General features: G+C 41.5%; 1 protein-coding gene across 1 annotated transcript; it reads right to left on the minus strand.

Annotated features, from left to right (window-relative positions):
- Positions 1 to 861: 861 nt before the first annotated feature.
- Positions 862 to 25,587, minus strand: LOC128689480 (ceramide synthase 2). Its single transcript, XM_053777817.2, has 2 exons — positions 25,340 to 25,587; positions 862 to 2,269 (listed from the first exon to the last, which is right to left on the minus strand). The coding sequence occupies exons 1-2, from the start codon at positions 25,412 to 25,414 to the stop codon at positions 1,178 to 1,180; spliced, it is 1,167 nt and encodes a 388-aa protein (XP_053633792.1). The 5' UTR covers positions 25,415 to 25,587; the 3' UTR covers positions 862 to 1,177.
- Positions 25,588 to 26,048: the final 461 nt, after the last annotated feature.

Consider the following 26,048-nt stretch of genomic DNA (forward strand, 5'->3'; position numbering starts at 1 on the left):
TACATGATCAACTTGCCTACATTTTCCCTTATTGGGTGGCGACCTGACCTAACATCCCCTTCCCTGGATCAAAACAGACTCCCTACCCAGGGGCTGTGGCCCCCTTACGGATTTAGTGCTCCGTGTAGTGTTTTTGTCATGTTCTGCAACTTGTGTCTTTGTCTTTATACCAATGAAGTTGTTTGGATGACCATTATAATCATGCGGAAGCACTAAAACCGTAGGAGAGTTATACAGGACCTAGGTAATGGGAAATAATCAGGTTTGATTCAAGGAAAGAGAGGGTTAGCTCAACTTCCTTGGATCAAAAGCCCTTTACCAGAATTACGACATCCCTTTCAGGTCATATGAATGACAACATCGTGGATAACCTGTGACATGATACTGAAAAATACCTCTAACAGTCAACTGATAACCTGTGACATGATACTGAAAGATACCTCTAACAGTCAACTGATAACGGTGCCTCATTGTGGTAATGTATAATAATAATAATAATAATAATAATAATAATAATAATAATAATAATAATTTGAAAGCCCATGCTATGCAGAGTATTTCATACATGATGGACGTAATTATTGGAAGTTTGTCTGTGACAGTTGAGTGAATGACCTGTTCCAGGGTGAGCCTGAGAGTCACTGAATTTGATACTTTTATTATATTCCGCATAACCATCCTGTACGGAACAACACTCAAGGTAACTACCACTCCCAGCAACAACAAACAAGCCATGACATGAGGACATGTCTGACACATCAGACATGGGAGCCTAGCTCGCCCCTCGCATCAAATTTCAGGTGGCTAATTCATCCTACCCTTACTTACTGCTGCATGACCTTTCGGGTATAGCGCTTGACTATAATAATAATAATAATAATAATAACAATAATAATAATAATAATAATAATAATAATAATAATAATAATAATAATAATAATAATGCTGTTCATCATGCATTTATACATCAACCTTCACAAATGGATCAGTTTTGATAAAGGTTAACAGTGTTACTCAAAATTATTTTAGCAAAAATAAGAACATATAATGTGGACAAGAAATGAATGTATGAGCCATGTGAGTTGTAAATTACGTTGGAGTTCTTTGTGGGACACTAAAATGTGTGTAATACTTTTGAAAACTGAAAATAATAAATATTTAATTTAATGTGTCTGCCTCATTCTTCTTTCTTCGTTTCTTCGACTTCATCTTCACTTTCCGTTGATGACTTTTCTTCTTTTAGAGGACCTTTCTTCTGTAAGAGTCGTATCAGTGTGCGGAAGATTAGCAGTGTCCACATTAGGTTGAGTACTAAGACAGCGGTTAAGAGAAAGAAGAATATGTAGGCTGACGGCATGAACATATAGGTGGTGGCCTCGAAGAACACACTGCGCATCACCCAGAATGGGTACATCACGCAGCGAGTCGCGAGCCACAGCACCAAGAACACCACGAAGAAAATGTTGGAAGCCGTTTGCTTTTTTGCGTATATGCACATTTTCGCCAAGAGCAGAGGAATGTCGGCACACTCGTGCACCAGCAGCACCAATGTCCCAATGCGAGTGAAGTTGCAGACCCAAGAAAAAGTCATAAGTATTACTGTTAACACGTGGTGAACAATTATCTTCAGTTTACCTTCCGAAATTCTGCGAGGCTGGCCAATATCTGAGATTGTGGAAGCCCAGAAAAAAGTCAGTACTGTCATATAGTACCACCAGACGTCAGCATCCACGTTGTGATAAGGGTAGTTTTGCCAGCACAGTGTAATATTCCACACCCAAGGTTTAAAATACATGATCAACCATCCACCGATGAAGAAGATGGTGTGAGAGATGACATTTACACCAGCGCTCAAGAACAAGTCATGTTTATTTACACGTGTTGCTTTATAGCAAGCACGAATCCACCTCTCCGCCTGCCGCACTGACAGCTTGGATTCACGCGACGCCTCCACCAGCACTGCCTCGGGCACTTTCCTCCCATATCGGTGGAAAATGATCGCCATGGAAGAGTTCGGCGGAGGAGGAGGAGGCCGGAAGTTACTAATACCCACTGCCTTCGCCAGAGGAGCAAGCACCAATGGTTCCAGAAAATTATATTGAAAAAACAGAAAGACTAAGCTAAATAGTAGCGGATAAATCCAAACATCACTGAACTCGGGGAACTGAAGGTTGTCAGTGCTCTGAAGATCCTGCCAAGTGAGACCAGACGGGAGCCAGAAGTCTGCTCTCCACACAGACTCACTTACTTGTCGTAGAAAATCACCGACCTGAAAGAAAGGACATCTTTTAATATGTGAAGTGACTTGGCTGCCAAAACAATTTGTATTGTTTACAGTACCAGGTCCCCTGCATTATTACCACTGTACACAAGTTGCTCACATTATACGATATGAAGTTTTTTAACCAGAGGAAATTTCAAGCCCTCAGCACGAGAGATCTATGACCAAAGGGTGTCTTAACCAAGTGTAAGAACATAATTTAATAAAGAGAATTTCAGGAAACCTAATTAGTTAAATGAACATATAAGTAAGTTAATGAGACGATTATAAGAGCAACAACGTTTCGCCTACCAGTGACTTTGTCAAACCAATGCCCATATTATATGCATGGATGTATGTACGTATGTACGCATATATGTCGTGTCGATTAAGCCGAATCGCCGAGTTTGGAATATTTGACATAGGGTGTATTTTGCAGAATTACCAAATGAAAATTTTGTTTTGCCATAAATTAGTAAATTAGTAAACAGGTGATTTCAGAATATGCAAAACAACCAATCTGAAAGAAAATGTTGAAATTGCAAAAGCCTTTTGTAACTTTGAAAAATTTTCTGATTTATCCTCTGATGAAATTAATATTAGTAAAGGAATGGTATATAGCTCTATGTTAAAACCAAACATTCCCAATTGCCCTCAAAGATTCTTTAAGTCTTATGATACACTTAATAACAATAAAAATTTGCGCCTTACTAAAGCAGACAAAATAAATGCAATAGTAATTATGAAAGAAAATGATTACCAAGAAAAAATGAATAATCTCTTAGATGATACTGAAACCTATTCTAAACTTAGGAAAAATCCCCTAGAAACCGTTAACAGCAATTTCAATAAAACAATAAAACTTCTACTGAAAGGCAAAGATGAATTAGTCAAACAATTTACTTCCACTAATCCATCTTTACCTTACATGTATGGACTAATAAAAACACACAAACCAGGGAATCCAGTCAGACCAATTATTAGCTCCATAGGGTCAGTTTCATATAAATTATCCAAATGGCTTGTTGATATTTTGAGCCCTATTGTTGGCAAAATTTCTAACTTTAATGTTAAAAACAACATAGACTTGGTTGATAAATTAAGCTCCTTGACTGACTTAAATGATTTTAACATGGTTAGTTTTGATGTTACTTCCTTGTTTACGAAAGTTCCTGTTGATGATTTATTAAGTTTCTTATCTGAAGAACTCGTTAACTATGATTTACCATTGCCAGTTTCTACTATCATTAAACTTATTAAACTTTGCATTGTTGATGCAAAATTTGTATTTAATGATAAGTTTTACACTCAGAAGTTTGGTATGGCAATGGGAAATCCTCTTTCACCTGTTCTTAGTAACCTATACATGGAATTTTTTGAAACAAGGTTACTTAACACAATCCTCCCTAATAGAGCTAAATGGTTCAGATATGTTGATGATATTTTGTGTCTTATGCCCAAAAATGTAGATATACACCATTTCCTAGGAAAATTAAATAGCTTAGCCCATTCTATAAACTTTACTGTTGAGTTTGAAGAAAATAACTCATTGCCTTTTCTAGATGTTTTAATTATTAAGGGTAATAATGAATTCAAATTTAAAATTTACAGAAAACCTACAAATAACTGTTCCTATGTCCACTATTATTCCTCGCATCAAGATAGAGTCAAACTGTCTGTTTTCTCATCAATGTTTTTGAGAGCTTTACGAATTTGTAGTCCTGAGTTCATAGATGAGGAAATATCCAAAATTTATGAAATAGGTAATGATTTAAAATACCCAAGAAATGTAATTGATAAATCTTTTAAAGTTGCTAGAAATACTTTTTACAATCCAAAAAGGGACAACCAGCCTTATTCAAATAAAAATATGTTGGTTCTCCCTTACCATGAAAACTTGGTTGATGTGCCTTCTCTTCTTAAGACTTTTAATATTAAAGTTGTATTCAAAAATCTTGATACAGTAAAAAAACTTTTGATAAAGAATTCCCCCCAAAATGCTGATGGATGTGTCTATAAGATTCCTTGTAAAATTTGCGATAAAGTTTATTACGGTCAAACTGGTAAAAATCTCGAACTAAGATTAAAACAACATAAATATAGCATTAGAACTGGACAAGATTCCAATGCTCTATTTATTCATGTAAGAGATTTTAACCATCCAATTGATTTTCAAAAAGTTGAGAAAGTAGTATCAAGCAAGTCCATGGTCGACAGGAATATAATTGAATCTTGTTTCATAAAAAGCAGTTTTGACAATAATATGAATATTTCCTTTGGTTTATATAAATTAGATCCATTTATAATTAATAGAATTTGGGAAGAATTTAATAATACACTGGACAAATAATCGTTAAAATTTCTTATTTCTTGGGTAGAATAGTTTGTGGGGTGAGTTGTGCCAAGGACCTATCCAAGTTGGGTCGGCGCGCGTCAGGTGTTTAAACCGTTGTGGGATCTGATAGTGAGGTGCTGGCCGACCCCTTATATAGCTTCCTTGGATGCTTTACTTTCATAGTTCCTTGATAATGTGAGTAGTGACGAAAGCGCTTGGAATTTCTCTATTCTTTCAGAGTGGTTGTTTTGCATATTTTGAAATCACCTGTTTACTGTGATCTTATTGCATATATATATATATATATATATATATATATATATATATATATATATATATATATATATATATATATATATATATATATATATATATATATATATATATATATATATATCTGAAAACATTCACTTCTTCCATACTCCTCCTCCCCAATTTGATATCCAATTTTTCTTTATCTAAATCATTTGATACCCTCATCACTTTACTCTTTTCTATGTTCGCTTTCAACTTTCTACCTTTACACACATTCCCAAACTCATCCACTAACCTTTGCATTTTTTCTTTAGAATCTCCCATAAGCACAGTATCATCAACAAAAAGTAACTGTGTCAATTCCCATTTTGTATTTGACTCCTCATAATTTAATTCCACCCCTCTCCCGAACACCCTAGCATTTACTTCTTTTACAACCCCATCTATAAATATATTAAACAACCATGGTGACATTACACATCCCTGTCTAAGACCTACTTTTACCGGGAAGTAATCTCCCTCTCTTCTACACACCCTAACCTGAGCCTCACTATCCTCATAAAAACTCTTTACAGCATTTAGTAACTTACCACCTATTCCATATACTTGCAACATCTGCCACATTGCTCCCCTATCCACTCTTTTCTAAATCCATAAATGCAATAAAAACTTCCCTACCTTTATCTAAATACTGGTCACTTATATGCTTCAACGTAAATACTTGATCTACACATCCCCTACCCACTCTGAAACCTCCTTGCTCATCCACAATCCTACATTCTGTCTTACCTCTAATTCTTTCAATAATAACCCTACCGTACGCTTTTCCTGGTATACTCAATAAACTTATTCCTCTATAATTTTTACAATCTCTTTTGTCCCCCTTCCCTTTATATAAAGGGACTATACATGCTCTCTGCCAATCCCTAGGTACCTTCCCCTCTTTCATACATTTATTAAACAAAAGTACCAACCACTCCAACACTATATCCCCCCCTGCTTTTAACATTTCTGTCATGATCCCATCAGTTCCAGCTGCTTTACCCCCTTTCATTCTGCGTAATGCCTCACGTACCTCCCCCACACTTACATTCTGTTCTTCTTCACTTCTAAAAGATGGTATACCTCCCTGGCCAGTGCATGAAATTACCGCCTCCCTTTCTTCCTCAACATTTAAAAGTTCCTCAAAATATTCTCGCCATCTACCTAATACCTCCCTCTCCCCATCTACTAACTCCCCTACTCTGTTTTTAACTGACAAATTCATACGTTCCCTAGGCTATCTTAACTTGTTTAGCTCACTCCAAAATTTTTTCTTATTTTCATTAAAATTTCTTGACAGTGCCTCTCCCACTCTATCATCTGCTCTCCTTTTGCACTCTCGCACCACTCTCTTCACCTTTCTTTTACTCTCCATATACTCTGCTCTTCTTATAACACTTCTGCTTTGTAAAAACCTCTCATAAGCTAACTTTTTCTCTTTTATCACACCCTTTACTTCATCATTCCACCAATCACTCCTCTTTCCTCCTGCCCCCACCCTCCTATACCCACAAACTTCTGCCCCACATTCTAATACTGCATTTTTAAAACTCATCCAACCCTTTTCAACCCCCCCAGTACTCATCTTTGCACTAGCCCACCTTTCTGCCAATAGTCGCTTATATCTCACCCGAACTTCCTCCTCTCTTTGTTTATACACTTTCACTTCCCTCCTACTTGTTGTTGCCACCTTCCACTTGTCCCATCTACCTCTTACTCTAACTGTAGCTACAACTAAATAATGATCCGACATATCAGTTGCCCCTCTATAAACATGTACATCCTGGAGCCTACCCATTAACCTTTTATCCACCAATACATAATCTAACAAACTACTTTCATTACGTGCTACATCATACCTTGTATATTTATTTATCCTCTTTTTCATAAAATACGTATTACTTATTACCAAATCTCTTTCTACACATAGCTCAATTAAAGGCTCCCCATTTACATTTACCCTGGCACCCCAAATTTACCTACTACTCCCTCCACAACATTTTTACCCACTTTAGCATTGAAATCCCCAACCACAAGTACTCTCACACTTGGTTCAAAACTCCCCACGCATTCACTCAACATTTCCCAAAATCTCTCTCTCTCCTCTACACTTCTCTCTTCTCCAGGTGCATATACACTTACTATAACCCACTTTTCACATCCAACCTTTATTTTACTCCACATAATCCTTGAATTAATACATTTATAGTCCCTCTTTTCCTGCCATATCTTATCCTTCAACATTATTGCTACTCCTTCTTTAGCTCTAACTCTATTTGAAACCCCTGACCTAATCCCATTTATTCCTCTCCACTGAAACTCTCCCACCCCATTCAGCTTTGTTTCACTTAAAGCCAGGACATCCAGCTTCTCTAGTTCATAACATCTACAATCATCTCTTTCTTATCATTTGCACAACATCCACTCACATTCAGACTTCCCACTTTGACAATTTTCTTCTAGGGTTGTTCTGAGTCCCTCAGAATGCGGCGAGTCCTTTGAAGAAAAGTTTTAGTAAGGTTGTCCACTTGGTTAGTTGTGAGAGGTTTGTAGGTATCTGGGTCATTAAGTAGATTGAGCATTTTGCTCATGTAATCGTCAGTGTTCATGATAACACCACCTCCTTTATCAGCGGTGGTGACCCTGTTGGTCGTGTCTTCTGCTGAACCTTTAACTGCAATGATGTAACGTCGAGGTATGACTGGGGAGCTGCGTGTAGAGATGGCTGCTGAGATGATGCCTTGAAGAAAACCTTTTTGGAAGTCGGAGTCATTGTGTCCGTAGTTTTTGGCGATGAAATTGAGGCCTTGTTTTGGTTTCGTAATTCCTGTTGCGAATTTGAGGCCTAAGCTGAGGGCTTCGGTTTCTGTGGTTGACAGTGGACGAGATGAAAGATTTTGAATAATTTCAGGTCTTCCTAAACTTTTCCAATGACTATTATCGCAGAGAGTTTGTAGTTTCCTAGTAAGTCTGATCTTCTGTTGAACATTCGCAGCAGAGACCTCCAAAAACGTATTTCAGAACATCAATACGCAAGCAGGACTGACGATACAAGGAATGTCTGTGTACAACACCGCAATTCACACAACCATTTAATTAACTACAGAAACTTAAGACTTATCGCCAGAGAAGACAACACTCAATACCGAAGAATCCTGGAATCATCGCTTATCTCTATAACCAACAATTTCAACCAGAACAATGTGATGAATGGTTTTGAAAACCGACAAGTTGAAGAATTGAGACACTTATGCAACACATGGGAATCTTTATTGAAGAAACGTTTCGCCACACATGATGTTGCATCTGTCAGACACTGCAACATCATGGGATCTTGGTACAAAGACTTCAACGCTTGCCCAACCTTTGGACGACGACCTACTTACACTAGTGGCAGGTCCCACTGTGATCCCGCCTCCTCCTGCTTCAACTCATCTGACTGCCGTATATAAGCCACCTCTCTGGCCCTATGCTGCACTTCCTACAAGAGTGATGGACTGAACACATCAATTCCAGGTTGAGGGACTGATTACCTCAAACTTCTACTCTCCTTACCCATTTCTACTTTGTATTGGACTGATGAAGTCACTGTGTGGCGAAACGTTTCTTCAATAAAGATTCCCATGTGTTGCATAAGTGTCTCAATTCTTCAACCAGAACAATGGCTTCTATAACATAGCTGAACCACTTGCCAAGAAACTTCTTCATCGCTATCCCACATAAGAACATAGGAATGGAAGAACCCTGCAGAAGGCCTGCTCACAACTTATCCAATCTCCCTTCCAAGCTACCCAAGATTTTAGGCTCTACAACCCCACTCGGTAGATCATCAGATGCAGCATTCTCCACCTGACCTCAACATTCCGAACCTGACTATAAATACTCGCGTACCTTCCTTCCCAGGTAGATCTGTTTGTGACTTGAAAAAGCGCACTGTGTGGGCGAAACGTTGCCAATAAAGGATCACATTAAACTGCATATGTGTTTATATTTCCATTGTGTCGGTATTTTATACCATTTATTTCCAGCAAATTTGCTGATGATACAAAGATAGGCTGTATCATTCATTCTGAGGAGGACAGCAATGAACTTCAAAGGGATTTGGACAAATTAATGTCTTAGTCTGAAAAATGGCAGATGAAGTTCAATGTGGATAAATGTAAAATACTAGTCCTTGGTAATGAAAATAACCCTCGAAGCTATAAACTAGGTGAAGTAGAGCTTGATCATACAGAATGTGAAAAGGATTTAGGAGTCACGGTAAGCAGAAACCTAAAGCCAAGACAGCAGTGCCTAAGTGTGCGCAACAAGGCTAACAGATTACTTGGATTTATCTCAAGAAGTATAAGTAACAGAAGTCCAAAAGTTATTTTACAGCTCTATACATCACTAGTGAGGCCTCATTTAGACTATGCTGCTCAGTTTTGGTCCCCTTACTACAGGATGGATATAGACTCATTAGAGAACATACAGAGAAGAATGACTAAAATGATTTACTGTGTAAGGAACCTCCCGTATGAAGATAGACTTAAAGCCTTAAATCTCCACTCTCTGGAGAGGCGTAGAACGAGGGGGGATATCATTGAAGTGTATAAGTGGATGACGGGCATAAACAAGGGAGATATTAATAAAGTACTGAGGGTGTCGAACCAGGTAAGAACCAGAAATAATGGATTTAAGTTGGATAAATTTAGATTTAGAAAGGACATAGGTAAGTACTGGTTTTCTAATAGAGTTGTAGATGCGTGGAACAGTCTTCCCAGTGGGGTGATAGAGGCTAGGACCTTGGGTAGCTTTAAGAAGAGACTGGACAAATATATGAGTGGGAGGGGCTGGGTTTGATTGGTGTCATTGGGTACAGGAGTTATTTCTTGTGTTTAAAAATCATTCTGAACCTAACGAAAAAAGTATATTTCATTTTGTTTGTTTATTATTAAATTATTGTAAACTTATCTAAAATATATTTAGATGGATTAGGCTCAATTAAATTGCGCTTGTTATAATAAAGTTAGGTAAGTTTTCTAAGGTTCTTCTGGTACAAAATTATTCATTTTCAAATTAACATAAATTAAATGAAAATATATCTTTAAACTTTTAAGAGAAAATTTTAGAAAGGACTTAATTTTAAATGAGTTGACCAATTTTACCTATTCGGCACTATATATATATATATATATATATATATATATATATATATATATATATATATATATATATATATATATATATATATATATATATATATATATATATATATATATATATATATTATTTTTTTTATGTTATCACACTGGCCGATTCCCACCAAGGCAGGGTGGCCAGAAAAAGAAAAACTTTCACCATCACTCACTCCATCACTGTCTTGCCAGAAGGGTGCTTTACACTACAGTTTTTAAACTGCAACATTAACACCCCTCCTTCAGAGTGCAGGCACTGTACTTCCCATCTCCAGGACTCAAGTCCGGCATGCCGGTTTCCCTGAACCCCTTCATAAATGTTACTTTGCTCACACTCCAACAGCACGTCAAGTATTAAAAACCATTTGTCTCCATTCACTCCTATCAAACACGCTCACGCATGCCTGCTGGAAGTCCAAGCCCCTCGCACACAAAACCTCCTTTACCCCCTCCCTCCAACCTTTCCTAGGCCGACCCCTACCACGCCTTCCTTCCACTGCAGACTGATACACTCTTGAAGTCACTCTTGAAGCCCCTTCCTCCCCGTGGCTTGGCTTGTCTTGCATATATATATATATATATATATATATATATATATATATATATATATATATATATATATATATATATATATATATATATATATATACATGCAAGACAAGCCACGGGGGGGGGAATCTTTAACTCAAGTGCTTTCACACTTCTCAGTGCGTCATCAGGAGCTGTGCAATGTTGCAAGAGTAGGGATGACACTAATCACAGCTTCTCTCAGAGTTTGAGAGGCACCGGCCTCTCATACTCTGGTGATTATACCTCTGGCTTATGAAGAACCTTAGAGGTTCTGGGTTATATTCTCTGACCCGATACTTTTCCCAGGAGTCAAAAAAAATTAAGCTAAGAGAATCTTTATATGTTGAGTCAAGGCCTGTCTCATTGTTACGTTGTTGTCCTTCATTCGGAGTCTCTCAGCTGACATGATTTTTAAATTGCTGTGGATTATTACTTCTAGTGGCATGTCTACCAGGTAACGCATCAGTATACCTTTCATTTCCCGCTCCAGGAAATTAAGCTACGTGAGAAAAAGTGGTTATTCGAGGTGTTTGACCTTCTTCAGTGCCCCATGGAACTCAATGTTCAGAGGAGGTGATATCTCCACGACTATGGTGCTCTTCGCACCTACTCCTAGGTTGAGGGACTGATTACCTCATCTTCTGTACATAGTTCTACTGTCTTCAAGTTATGTCCTAGAATTTGTATTGATAAAGCCACTGGATGGCGAAACGTCTACAATAAAGATACCCAGATGTTGCACATGTGTCTTAATCTCATCTTGTCAGTATTATATACCATTCGTACACAACAACCACTGTGTTGAACTCTTACCCTCAGAGTAGTTATAGTAACCTTAGCGTTCATATAATCTACCTTGAGCTAATCAGTTTCAAGCAATTTTAATTTGTTTTAATTCCCCGAAATATTGTGCAACTAGAAGCTTTATCGTGTAGTAAAATATCAATATGTCTGAAAATATGCATCTTATTGGAAAATACAGATTCTATTTTATTTTTTTATTAGTAATGGCTTCGAGTCCATTTTTACATTCGGATATATGATTTTTCATATTGTGAATAAAATGGTTTGCAAAACCGACAAGTTGATAAATGAGACAATTGTTCAACATTTAGGTATTGTTATTCTGGAAACGTTTCGCCACGCAGTGGCTTCTTCAGTCCAATGCAGAAAAAGGTGGAAGATGAGGAGGAGTTTGAGGTAATCAGTCCCTTAGCCTGGATTCGATGTCTTCAGTCTATTAAAATTGACAAAAGTGCAATAACTTGACAACTTGTGTGACCAGAGCTTTGGTAAGATTGGGAAGGAAGTAGGATGGGTAAGGATGGAAATATGGGAAAAAGGTGGATGGGGGAGGAGAGGTGGGATAATAAAGGTAAGTGACCCAACCACTTTGGTGCATTTAATACATGTATGTGTGTGTGTAGTGTCATTAATGAAATCAGTTTCATTGAATAGGATATAATACTTACCCATCAGTTTCACACAGTTGTAACAAATGTATAATTACATGACTGTGAGTTGCCAAGGGATATACTATTTACAAATGACTTTCTTTTGCGACTGCAGGACGTAGGCTGGAAATGACGATAGCAAGACAAGTGATGTCCGTCGTATACTATCTGCACATACTGGCAGACTCAGCCTCTTCAGAGTTTTTTTTTTTTTTTAACATAGGACAAATACAAGGAGGTATAAAAGTATAATAAAATGAATCATAATACTGGATATTAACAATAAACTCCAAATATCACAACCCCAGTACAGAAAATAAACACACTAGAAGACAAAAAGAATGCAGATGTAATATAAACAGACTTTGCAAAAGCCTTCGACAAGTGTGACCATGGCGTAATAGCGCACAAAATGCGTGCTAAAGGAATAACAGGAAAAGTCGGTCGATGGATCTATAATTTCCTCACTAACAGAACACAGAGAGTAGTCGTCAACAGAGTAAAGTCCGAGGCAGCTACGGTGAAAAGCTCTGTTCCACAAGGCACAGTACTGGCTCCCATCTTGTTCCTCATCCTCATATCCGACATAGACAAGGATGTCAGCCACAGCACCGTGTCTTCCTTTGCAGATGACACCCGAATCGGCATGACAGTGTCTTCCATTGCAGACACTGCAAGGCTCCAGGCGGACATCAACCGAATCTTTCAGTGGGCTGCAGAAAACAATATGAAGTTCAACGATGAGAAATTTCAATTAATCAGATATGGTAAACACGAGGAAATTAAATCTTCATCAGAGTACAAAACAAATTCTGGCCACAAAATAGAGCGAAACACCAACGTCAAAGACCTGTGAGTGATCATGTCGGAGGATCTCACCTTCAAGGACCATAACATTGTATCAATCGCATCTGCTAGAAAAATGACAGGATGGATAATGAGAACCTTCAAAACTAGGGATGTAAAGGTCAGGTCACTTGTTCTATCTAGGCTGGAATATTGCTGCACACTAACAGCACCTTTCAAGACAGGTGAAATTGCTGACCTAGAAAATGTACAGAGAACCTTCACGGCGCGCATAACGGAGATAAAACACCTCAATTACTGGGAGCGCTTGAGGTTCCTAAACCTGTACTCCCTGGAACGCAGGCGGGAGAGATACATGATTATATACACCTGGAAAATCCTAGAGGGACTAGTACCGAACTTGCACACGAAAATCACTCACTACGAAAGCAAAAAACTTGGCAGACGATGCACCATCCCCCCAATGAAAAGCAGGGGTGTCACTAGCACGTTAAGAGACCATACAATAAGTGTCAGGGGCCCGAGACTGTTCAACTGCCTCCCAGCACACATAAGGGGGATTACCAACAGACCCCTGGCAGTCTTCAAGCTGGCACTGGACAAGCACCTAAAGTCGGTTCCTGATCAGCCGGGCTGTGGCTCGTACGTTGGTTTGCGTGCAGCCAGCAGTAACAGCCTGGTTGATCAGGCTCTGATCCACCAGGAGGCCTGGTCACAGACCGGGCCGCGGGGGCGTTGACCCCCGGAACTCTCTCCAGATAAACTCCAGGTAAACCATACATAATGGCAGTATTACAACTAAACATACAACTCACAACATATCCTGCAAACTCAACATTATACCGCACTCTCACATTAAAAATACATTCACATTCACCATTCTCAAGAAACATAATATTAATTAACCGTAAATTTAGGATCATATCCTGAACTCGTCAATAACTTAAGAATAATATGTAAACCAACACCAAAATCACAAAACATAAAATTACAAACTATTAACAAATAAGAACATTACATTCCTGAACACTTATAAACCTTTATAAGTAGAGGAATATACACGTACAAGTTATAAATATCAATATTAATGTAGCCGCCATTAAGTTCACGCTTTATAACAACATTGCATAAAGTACAGTTGACATTTTATAGTACTATTAAATACACTACATTACTACATTATTGGAAAGTACAACGATGTATAAATATAGCAGTTAGATAAGACACATATGTAACACTTAGGTATCTTTATTTCCAAACGTTTCGCCTACACAGTAGGCTTCTTCAGTCGAGTAGAGAAAAGTTGATAGAAGCAGAAGACGTGAAGACGATGTAATCGTCCATTTCCATGTTCATAAATATAGTAAAAGAATACAATACTAGGACATTAATAAAGCTTCTCCACATGACACAACGTGACTACAGTAAATTAGAAACACCAACAACCATTATAACAACTAAGACGGTACATACAAATATACCAACTATTAACATACATTGCACATAACTCAACATTCACTGTCTGCCACCACCTGCCTCACTACAACATTCACTGTGTCTGCCACCACCTGCCTCACTACAACATTCACTGTGTCTGCCACCACCTGCCTCACTACAACATTCACTGTCTGCCACCACCTGCCTCACTACAACATTCACTGTGTCTGCCACCACCTGCCTCACTACAACATTCACTGTGTCTGCCACCACCTGCCTCACTACAACATTCACTGTGTCTGCCACCACCTGCCTCACTACAACATTCACTGTGTCTGCCACCACGTGCCTCACTACAACATTCACTGTCTGCCACCACCTGCCTCACTACAACATTCACTGTGTCTGCCACCACCTGCCTCACTACAACATTCACTGTCTGCCACCACCTGCCTCACTACAACATTCACTGTGTCTGCCACCACCTGCCTCACTACAACATTCACTGTGTCTGCCACCACCTGCCTCACTACAACATTCACTGTGTCTGCCACCACCTGCCTCACTACAACATTCACTGTCTGCCACCACCTGCCTCACTACAACATTCACTGTGTCTGCCACCACCTGCCTCACTACAACATTCACTGTCTGCCACCACCTGCCTCACTACAACATTCACTGTCTGCCACCACCTGCCTCACTACAACATTCACTGTGTCTGCCACCACCTGCCTCACTACAACATTCACTGTGTCTGCCACCACCTGCCTCACTACAACATTCACTGTCTGCCACCACCTGCCTCACTACAACATTCACTGTCTGCCACCACCTGCCTCACTACAACATTCACTGTGTCTGCCACCACCTGCCTCACTACAACATTCACTGTCTGCCACCACCTGCCTCACTACAACATTCACTGTCTGCCACCACCTGCCTCACTACAACATTCACTGTGTCTGCCACCACCTGCCTCACTACAACATTCACTGTCTGCCACCACCTGCCTCACTACAACATTCACTGTGTCTGCCACCACCTGCCTCACTACAACATTCACTGTCTGCCACCACCTGCCTCACTACAACATTCACTGTGTCTGCCACCACCTGCCTCACTACAACATTCACTGTCTGCCACCACCTGCCTCACTACAACATTCACTGTGTCTGCCACCACCTGCCTCACTACAACATTCACTGTCTGCCACCACCTGCCTCACTACAACATTCACTGTGTCTGCCACCACCTGCCTCACTACAACATTCACTGTCTGCCACCACCTGCCTCACTACAACATTCACTGCCTCACTACAACATTCACTGTCTGCCACCACCTGCCTCACTACAACATTCACTGTGTCTGCCACCACCTGCCTCACTACAACATTCACTGTGTCTGCCACCACCTGCCTCACTACAACATTCACTGTGTCTGCCACCACCTGCCTCACTACAACATTCACTGTGTCTGCCACCACCTGCCTCACTACAACATTCACTGTGTCTGCCACCACCTGCCTCACTACAACATTCACTGTGTCTGCCACCACCTGCCTCACTACAACATTCACTGTCTGCCACCACCTGCCTCACTACAACATTCACTGTGTCTGCCACCACCTGCCTCACTACAACATTCACTGTGTCTGCCACCACCTGCCTCACTACAACATTCACTGTGTCTGCCACCACCTGCCTCACTACAACATTCACTGTCTGCCACCACCTGCCTCACTACAACATTAGTCATATAAAAAGTTTTTTTTTTTTAGGGGCAAAGACGATACGTAAGTATTTACCTGGAGTTTACCTGGAGAGAGTTCCGGGGGTCAAAGCTCCCGTGGCCCGGTGTGTGACCAGACCTCCTAGTGGATCAGAAACTGATCAACCAGGCTGTTACTGCTCTCCGCATGCAATCCAACGTACGAGCCACAGCCCAGCTGGTCAGGTACCGACTTTAGGTGTTTGTCCAGTGCCAGCTTGAAGACTGCCAGGGGTCTGTTGGTAATCCCCCTTATGTATGTTGGGAGGCAGTTGAACAGTCTCGGGCCCCTGACACTTATTGTATGGTCTCTTAACGTGCTAGTGACAACCCTGCTTTTCATTGGGGGGATGGTGCATCGTCTGCCGAGTCTTTTGCTTTCGTTATGAGTGATTTTCGTGTGCAAGTTCAGTACTAGTCCCTCTAAGATTTTCCAGGTGTATATAATCATGTATCTCTCCCGCCTGCATTCCAGGGAGTACAGGTTCAGGAACTTCAAGCGCTCCCAGTAATTGAGGTGTTTTATCTCCGTTATGCGCACCGTGAAGGTTCTCTGTACATTTTCTAGGTCACCAATTTCACCTGCCTTGAAAGGTGCTGTTAGTGTGCAGCAATATTCCAGCCTAGATAGAACAAGCGACCTGAAGAGTGTCATCATGGGCTTAGCATCCCTAGTTTTGAAGGTTCTCATTATCCATCCTGTCATTTTTCTAGTAGATGCGATTGATACAATGTTATGGTCCTGGAAGTTGAGACCCTGCGACATGATCACTCCCAGGTCTTTGACGATGGGTTTTCGCTCTATTTTGTGGAAGGAATTTGTTTTGTACTCTGATGAAGTTTTAATTTCCTCATGTTTACCATATCTGAGTAATTGAAATTTCTCATCGTTGAACTTCATATTGTTTTCTGCAGCCCACTGAAAGATTTGGTTGATGTCCACCTGGAGCCTTGCAGTGTCTGCAATGGAAGACACTGTCATGCAGATTCGGGTGTCATCTGCAAAGGAAGACACGGCGCTGTGGCTGACATCCTTGTCTATGTCGGATATGAGGATGAGGAACAAGATGGGGGCGAGTACTGTGCCTTGTGGAACAGAGCTTTTCACCGTAGCTGCCTCGGACTTTACTCTGTTGACTACTACTCTTTGTGTTCTGTTTGTGAGGAAATTATAGATCCATCTACCAACTTTTCCTGTTATTCCTTTAGCACGCATTTTGTGCGATATTACACACTATTACATTAGATATTAATTTAGGTCACTCGTCCTGTTTCACTTGACTTAATAATAGGTATCTACATTTCAATGGTGATGCAGGAACCACATTACAAAAATATACAAATAAACCACAATGTTTCAAAGAACAAAGTGAAAGATTTATCCTCTCAAGAGAAGTTAAAAATTACACATGCAAGACCGTTACAAGTAGGACACATTCGCCTCCAATTAAAATGCTCCAGGCTTGGTCAGTAACAAAATACGAATACACAGGCATTCAACAACATGAGCAATTAGCCTGCAGCACTAATGTTCTTCCATCAAGGAACCTGCTACCACACTCTCACAGTTCGCAACATTCACACCATGTCAAGAACTCTATATCGTTTAACAATGGTACGTCATATATTAAACCTATCATTTATACCTTCCCCACAAGGGAACTAAACAATAAGTATTCCTTTCACACCAACACAACCATTTACACACGTATACCTCCACTCACGCCCATCCACCCATCACCTCACACCCTAGGTGGTCAGCCCGTTTCAAACCCCTGATTCCCCCCCCTCCCCATGCATCAACATACTCACCCCTGCAGTTTAAACACCTGTTATAACACCAATAAATTCCCTATTGTTAGCCCTCTTTAACCTTCAGAAAAAGCCTCACCCCACCGTTTCCCATATATGTCTCTATTGCGACACAATGTTCGATAAAACGTCGCCGCCAATACCCTTCTCCGCACTTCCCCACCCTCCTTCCCCTCATACCCCACAAAACATATACGTAGTCCACGATTATATATGCTAAACCCCTTGCTACATCCTCATCCACCCAACCCATATCAAGACTCAACGCTCGCAATACCGACACACCTTGACCCCCTACCCTTTCTATTACCCTATTCATCCATACCCTGATGCACTCCAATCCTTCACAAAAATAGACCACATGATACGCAGTCTCCTCCCCACCCTCCATGACCCTCCTATCCCAGAGCATCGCTCCCAACGTCAATATGCCATGTAGGAAGCGATATATAATCTCACATGCCCTAGGTCGTATACTTAATTTACTGAATCTTCGCCATATTACGTCCCATGCATACATAGAGTAAATCCCTTCAACCGGTACCACTATGTTTCCCTCAAACAATTTAAACAAAATTCCCACGCTTACTTTTCCCAGTTCCCTAGCTAACACTAAGGCACGTAACACCGTTTCACATTCGTTCATTTCCGCTCCCCCATACCATTTCCGTAGGTGATCATGTACTTTATCAAGCTCCCCTCCCCAGCCATCCGCCTACACGCATCACTTCCCTCTTAATAAACACACATTTCATGGGCCTTCTCATGTCCAACAATCACAACCCTCCTGTGGAAAATTAAATTTACTTGGATGAATCTCATAAGATACATACCAGTAAATTGTAACAAAGATAATTATTCTTTATCAAAGTTACAGAGACAAGTAGGAATTTTAGGACACTTAGGTCGCAAAAAATGTCCCCCTTCGATACCTACTACATCTCTATCTCCACAAGTCACTCTGGACCTATATTAATTTCAAATGAAATATACATCACCAGGAATTCTGGTAAAACATTAATATAAATATGTGGACTGTATATTAAATTTAAAAAATGAATACATATACATTGAAGAGGAATTTATCTTAATACCACTCACCAATTAGTCTGGAGATTACGGTGTGTCATACACAAAACCCCCTGCCTAAATTATGAAGAAAATACTGGCCAGAATTTCAACATAAATATAGACATCGACTCATCTGTGGTAATATTCTGTTTCCATCTAATTACGGAGTCTTTTCCAGTCGCCTAATTCTCACATTCTGCAGGACTGCAATTCCAACAATTTTGGCTCCTATTTGAGAGGTTTTAAGCCCAATATAACCTCTACAGCGACAAAAATTCTTCCGATTTTCACTAACATTTGTCTTGGTCCATTCAAAACATGGCGACTCTTCCCCAGCGACGCTCACCCATTTCGCTGGTTCTGTATTTATTTATAAATTAATTTTTATTACCTACAATATATTTCATCAATTTACATACAAAATACACTGCATTTTCGGAAAATATACAATATTTTCCACACCTCCACTGCAATGTCACTACCTCCTGTCGCAACCAGTCGCACCCAGAACCCTTATAATTGTGACCAGGTGTGGACATATCAGTGGCTCATCACTTTGTAATTTGTTCACGACTGTAACCATGTATAGGAGTGAGCCTGATTCATTACCTTCGTAACTTGCCATGATTGTGACCAGATCTACCTGGAGTTCATTACCTTTGTAACTAGTTCAGCTATCATAACTTTGGGGTCCAATCCCTGGACCCATTATATACCTTTGTAATCTTTTGACTACCGCCCACAGGATGGGTATGGGGTGCATTATAAAGATATTAAACTAACTAACCCCACAAGAATTTAAACGCCCTTCTGAGAATACTCGTGATCGCCGTTCCTGTCAGCGGCAACACTGCCGAAACAAACCAGACTTTACTATATAATAATTCATTGGTCACAATTGCTCTTTAACTAAGGGTTAAATGGTGAGGTCGCAGCATTCCTAAATGTCACTGCACCCATTCCACCATCCTGTTCGAATTGTCCACCCCTGCAGCGCTCTGGTCAGCCCCATATAGGACACCACAGATTTTCAGACTCCCAGCCTAATGCTGCACATCACATCCCCACTCCACTCCCCCTGCCCACTCTCCCAGCCCCATTATCATTGACTTCTCCAGATTTACTTTCATCCTGGTAGCTCCCCCAAACATGTGTACAACCTCCCCCAAAACCCCTAACCTCGTCTCCTCACACACCAGAATAGTTGTATCGTCCACGTAACCTACCAACCCAGGCCAAGGCTTCCTCACACCATCCCTTCCCCCATTTCTTAGGCAGTCCTCCACCATCCTATAAAAAGGATCCTGAACACACGCAAACAATAGTTGTGATATTGGACAGCCCTGCCGAAGACCCTGCCCCATGCTGACTGCCTCCCCCATACACCCATTGACTTGCACCTGTGCTTTCACTCCCGAGTACAATGTATCCACCCACCCCACAATTTCTTCCCTAAAACCCTGTCTGATAAGAATATTCCGCAAAGCTCCCCTTTCCACCCTGTCATAAGCCCCTTGCCAATCCAATGCCAACAACCCCCTCTTCCCCCTTCCATGTCCTCCACGAACCCCTTGATGATCCCTTGACCCTCGACCACTGACCTACCTGGCAACCCAAATTGAGACTCAGACACCACCCTCCCCACAACACATCTAAGCCTATTCCCCAGGATTTTCGCAAACAACTTATAATCAGCACATAGCAACGAAATGGCTCGGTAATCCCCAAGGGTACTCTGCTTTTTCCCCTTTGGAACCAACACCACCACCGCCGATGACTGCGTTTCTCCCATCTTACCTCCGTCTTTCATTGCATTCATTAACCTAACTAGGAATCCTCTTAGCAGCCCCTGGTGTTGCACATAAAATTCACAAGGTAAACCATCTATCACGGGCACCTTTCCCTTACTCATGTCCATAAGGGCTCTCCATATTCCCTCCTCTTCAATGACCCCACCCAGTGCCTCCCGATCACTCCTTCCCAGTTTGCACGGCACATACCCACACACCTGCCCGAGAACCTCCCCATCCACCCCACGACTTTCCCAATACCCCTCATACCATCTATCCACATATGCACTCATCCCCTTTGTTTCTCGTAATACCTGACCCACTCGAAATCCCCCCACTGAAGAAATGACTTGCAATCCCGGTATTGCAGTCATTTGCTGTCGCACCTCCTGGCCTCATAGCATGCAAGCCGATGGCTTGTCTCCCCAGAGTACCTCATCCAACCCCGCCTGTACCCGTATCACTGCAAATCGCTCTTCTTGCAAATCCCTTATCCTATCCTTCAACATTTGTATTTCCTCCACTGGGTAATCCCCAGCCACCGTCCCCCCACATAACATTCCCGTAATCTAAATTCCAAAAAATTTGACAAGCCATACCACAATTGATTAATTTGTTTGCCCTCCCTCATGTAAAATTGACGGAGTCTTGCCTTTGCCACACTGTCCCACCATCCTACCACATCCTCCACAGTCCTTCCCTCTGCACAGAGCTGTTCCCATAATACTGCAAAACCTTCCACTCCCTCCCTATCCCCCAGAACCATTGTATTCAGTTTCCAATAACTCCCATGCCTATGAGCCAAAGCCTCCCACCCCACCTCCACCATTACCGCCCTATGATCGGAACACACCATCTCAATGGTTTTAAAAGACTCTACCAAAACCCTCTGCAATAGATATATCCTGTCCAACCAAGCTGCATATCCCCTCCATACAAAAGTATGCTCCACCTCCCACATACCTCCCCTAAATGCATCTCTTAACTGGAGATCTCTTAAAAGGCCTCCTAAGACTGAAGAAAAATACCCCGCTCCCCTGGGTTCCATGTATGCCCTCTTAACTACACAATTCCAATACCCCCCACAATCGCCACAGATGGTAACGTGCGTAGGAAGTACACAAGTTCCTCATGCACAAAATCTGCCTTTACTTTCGTATCATTTTCAGCTGGGGCATATACACACACAAATGCCACTCTCTCTCCCATCCACCATCCTTCCACACATAATACTCTCCCCCTCCTCCTTCCTTCCTGTGCAAAACAAATGGGCTCACCTCCCTGATCAACACACCTACTCCCTCTTTCAACCACTCAGATGGCAACACAAAAGCTTGGTAACCAGACACCACTAATTCACGACCAAGCTTAAAATTATGATCCTGCACAAAAGCCACGTCTACCTTATATCTGTTCAAAAATACTCTAAAGTACTCACGTTTCATGCCGTCACACAAACCATTTATATTTATAGTTACACACCTGAGGCCAACTTAAGGTTTCCCTCCCCGGCACCTTTCAACACTCTTCACTTTCTGACCATTCCCCTGGGCATTACCTTTGCCACTCTCTCCACTCTCCTTCCCAACCCTCTCCCCCCCGGCTCTTGTGGCCCTCTCTTAGGGTCACTCTGGGTCCCATAACCCCATGTCTTTTTCCCGGGCCTTTGCACCGGCGTCAGGACATCGTCCGAATCTGACGCTGCCGCCCTTTTCCTCGCTACTACCTCCGCCTCCATATCTGTGTCCTGAGAGGTCTCATAATGGACTTCCACCTCCACCACCCTGAATTCGCCTCCATGGCCTTCTGTGTCCACAGCACTGTCCATCGCAGGTGCCACATGGTTCTCCCTCCTCTCACACACACCTTCTTCCGCCCTGAGCCCAGGCTCCTGCTCCTTGTGACTCTCCTCCTCGGTAGGCTGTAACATAGCCTGTAACACCGTCGCCAACTCCTCCTCTATAGCCTTCACTTCGGTGCACACTTGTGCCTCCTCACTCAACAACTGTACTGACGATGGGCTGGGTGATTCTTGGGTTTCCACATCCTCTCCCGTTTCCACAGGAGGAGCCACCACCTCTTCACTCCTCGTATGACCATGCCCTCCTCCTTGACCTCGTTCTTCCTCAGACACCGTTCTCTCATGCGCAGATGCTCCGCCTCTTGCCAGCCCAGGAGCCCAATTCCGCTTGCCACAATCTGCTGCCATATGGTCATATTCACCACACAGATGGCACGTACGCCTCTGCCCGGCATACACCACCATTACCTGGGTTTTAATCTCCTCAAGATATACATAAGAGGGTATAGGATATCTCACTGTCATCTTAAGATTAAAGGTGCCCCCCGGAAATCCTGCGTAGGCCCCTTTCATCCACTTTCCAGGTTGGGCTAGATGAACAGTCCCATATCTTTCGAAGACACTTCGAATATCCACTTCGTCAGCCTCAAAAGGCATGTTACGGAGCTTGACCCATGTATAATGTCACGATACATCCATCAACCTGCCCCTCACTGCCGGCGTCATGTTAATACAGACATCTTGGAAACGATCCACCAACGCCTCATACACTTGAGCTGTTAGCAGTTTCACAAACATTCTATAAGCACCATTCAGTGCCACTCCATATAAGTCTTCGTCCCTGATGCCGTATGTTTCTCGTATAATTTTTGGCAACAACACCTCGGATGACGTAGGCGTTAGCACCCCACTGACGAGCTCAATGTCCACTGTATTCACTCTCCGGCGCACACCTAGCGCCATGTTGTTTCTGAGTAGCTCGTCTGGGTAAACAATAGAGGGTTGCTAAGCACGACCGCACTCTACCCCATCCAGGCAGCGAATGGCTTCTTCAGAGGTGGTGTCCTGTCATAGTAGGTTTGCCTATGTTACATGGTTAAATGTAATAGTTGATAAGTTATAAGGAAAGTCTCCATAAATTAGGATGGTGTTATCCTTAATGGACATAAAAGAAGTTCCGGTGTTACCCATACATATATATCTTCTGGGAGGTCGCTCAGGATCTTTGGCCTCTGGAGATTATCCCTGTGGATGAATCGTCACTCTCTGTTGAAGGGTCATTCTTTGGGTTCTGTGGGAAGGTGTGTTGATAATATAGTCGGTAGTATTTGCAAGTTGGGGAGGATTTTCTCTGTCTAATTTATAGAGTTCTTGCATGGCGTGTAGTTGTCTCTTCTTTAGTTTGTCAAGCCTTACATTTATTGCATCTATGTCCTGTTGGATGTGTAGATCTTCCATTCTGATTCTGTCTCTCCTCCTGGTACCTGTGATGAAACGGAATGCTCTATTCTGGACTCTTTGTAGCTGTAGCATGTTGGGTTTAGTTGTTAATGACAAGAGTACACAGGAATATTCTAGCATAGGTCTTATCATTATCTTGTACAGGTGTTTTTTGATGTGGGAAGGGGCTTGATTAAACCTGTATAGATTGTTCAGGCGGGCTTTGGCTAAATTTATCTTTTTATTGATGTAAGATGTGGAGTGGAGTAATCTGTCTATTCACGGGGATGGGGCTCTTATATACTGATGACAGATGAGGTGGAGCAGTGGTAGACGGAGTCACCAGCAAACAAAAACATTAGTGGAAGTAGGTCGTGTCTATATGTTAGACAAGTATTTGAAGAAATCCCTGAATCAAGATCCCAAGACGATGCTGTGTCTGATCGGACACCTCATCTCCGTGAATATGCTGCATTTTTGTCAAGGTTGGTGGACCGAACACATCGATCCAGCCTCAGGGACTGATAACCTCAAACTCTCCTCATCTTACACCTTTTTCTGCATTAGACCGAAGAAGCCACTGTGTGGAGAAACGTTTACAGAATATAAATACCCAAATGTTGCACAAGTGTCTAATTTATTGATTTTTTTCATATTGTTTAGCAGATACTTGGTACCTCATTGGTTTAACTAATTTTTAGCCCATGGTATGTTTTTTTTTTTTTTTGTTTTTAGCTCATAGCCTCGAGTCTTCGAATTAACTACCCGCCACATGTTAAATGACATCGGCATATTTATGTTACTATTCACTCCTTTGTTAAGACGTTATTAACAAAGGACCTAGAAGTGTCCTAAGGCACCACACCTATAACTTTTCTTCGCTCAGATATGGTACTCCTGTTTCAACTTTTACCATCTCTGAACGCTGAAGTGGTGAGGGAAGGCTGGTGTTGACATACTAGGCAGGTCCTACTCACGCACACCATCACAGGAAAACCATCCTGTGTGGTGGATTATAAACCATCCTGTGTGGTGGAGTATAAACCATCCTGTGTGGTGGAGTATAAACCATCCTGTGTGGTGGAGTATAAACCATCCTGTGTGGTGGAGTATAAACCATCCTGTGTGGTGGAGTATAAACCATCCTGTGTGGTGGAGTATGACAGAAAAACTCTCTTGCGTGATGGATGTTATGTAAACAAAAGCAATGTTAATTCCCTGTCTAACCTTGTAAAATACTATACATAACGCAGGATAACAAGTCAATGTAGTGTACTAATTTATACAATAGAAGAATGGAGATTAAATAAGACTCACTAGGGTGTTGTTGGTCAGGTACTGCGTTATGGTGGCGCTCATAAACACTTCTGTATAACTTTTGATTGTCGACATCTTGCTGGCACCAACTCTCTCTCCTTTTCTGTGTTCGCACTTCACATTTGGTGTTGAAGAGCTCGACTAAGGTGGTTGTGGTACGTTGTAATGCGACGCTGTTAACACAAACTTAACACCATAATTGAATCTGTTGATAGTAGTGTGGAGCAGCGACGGTGTTATCATCAGCGTAACACCAAGACTGAACCCAGCCTTCTACACTGCTAGCTTCAAAGTAGATAGCTTATCTTTTATCATATCACAGATAACCATGATTTCAGACTTTCTAAAATCAGCTTTCTATCGTAGATTATATTAACATCAGTAGGCATCACCCAAATTAAAACAAGAATAAATAAAGGTGACATAAATAACGTGCTGAAAATATCAGAATCAAGGCAGGATTCGCAGCAAGGGATTCAAGTTGGACAAATTTAGACTTAGGATGTAGGGAAGCACCCGGTTTAGGAGCAGTTTTGTAGAAGACTGGAACACACTGCCAAGTAGTGCCATTAAAGGGAGAACCTTGGATTCAAATTCAAATTCAAATTCAAAGTTTATTCTCTATAAGGATTACAATGCTGAGTTAACAGAAATTTGGTTATTGTGTGGTTTACATGTAGTAAAATTGTGATTACAGAGTGTACCACTA

Source organism: Cherax quadricarinatus, chromosome 18 (assembly GCF_038502225.1).
Source record: "Cherax quadricarinatus isolate ZL_2023a chromosome 18, ASM3850222v1, whole genome shotgun sequence".
Taxonomy (NCBI): Eukaryota; Metazoa; Arthropoda; class Malacostraca; order Decapoda; family Parastacidae; genus Cherax; species Cherax quadricarinatus.

What these genes read in the sequence shown, in the direction of transcription:
- LOC128689480 (XM_053777817.2), bottom strand. Translation starts at nt 25,414, where the DNA reads ATGTCGACAATCAAAAGTTATACAGAAGTGTTTATGAGCGCCACCATA. An exon ending in ACCTGACCAACAACACCCTA is followed by an intron (nt 2,270 to 25,339) that starts GTGAGTCTTATT and finishes CCTTTCTTTCAG; the next exon opens with GTCGGTGATTTTCTACGACA.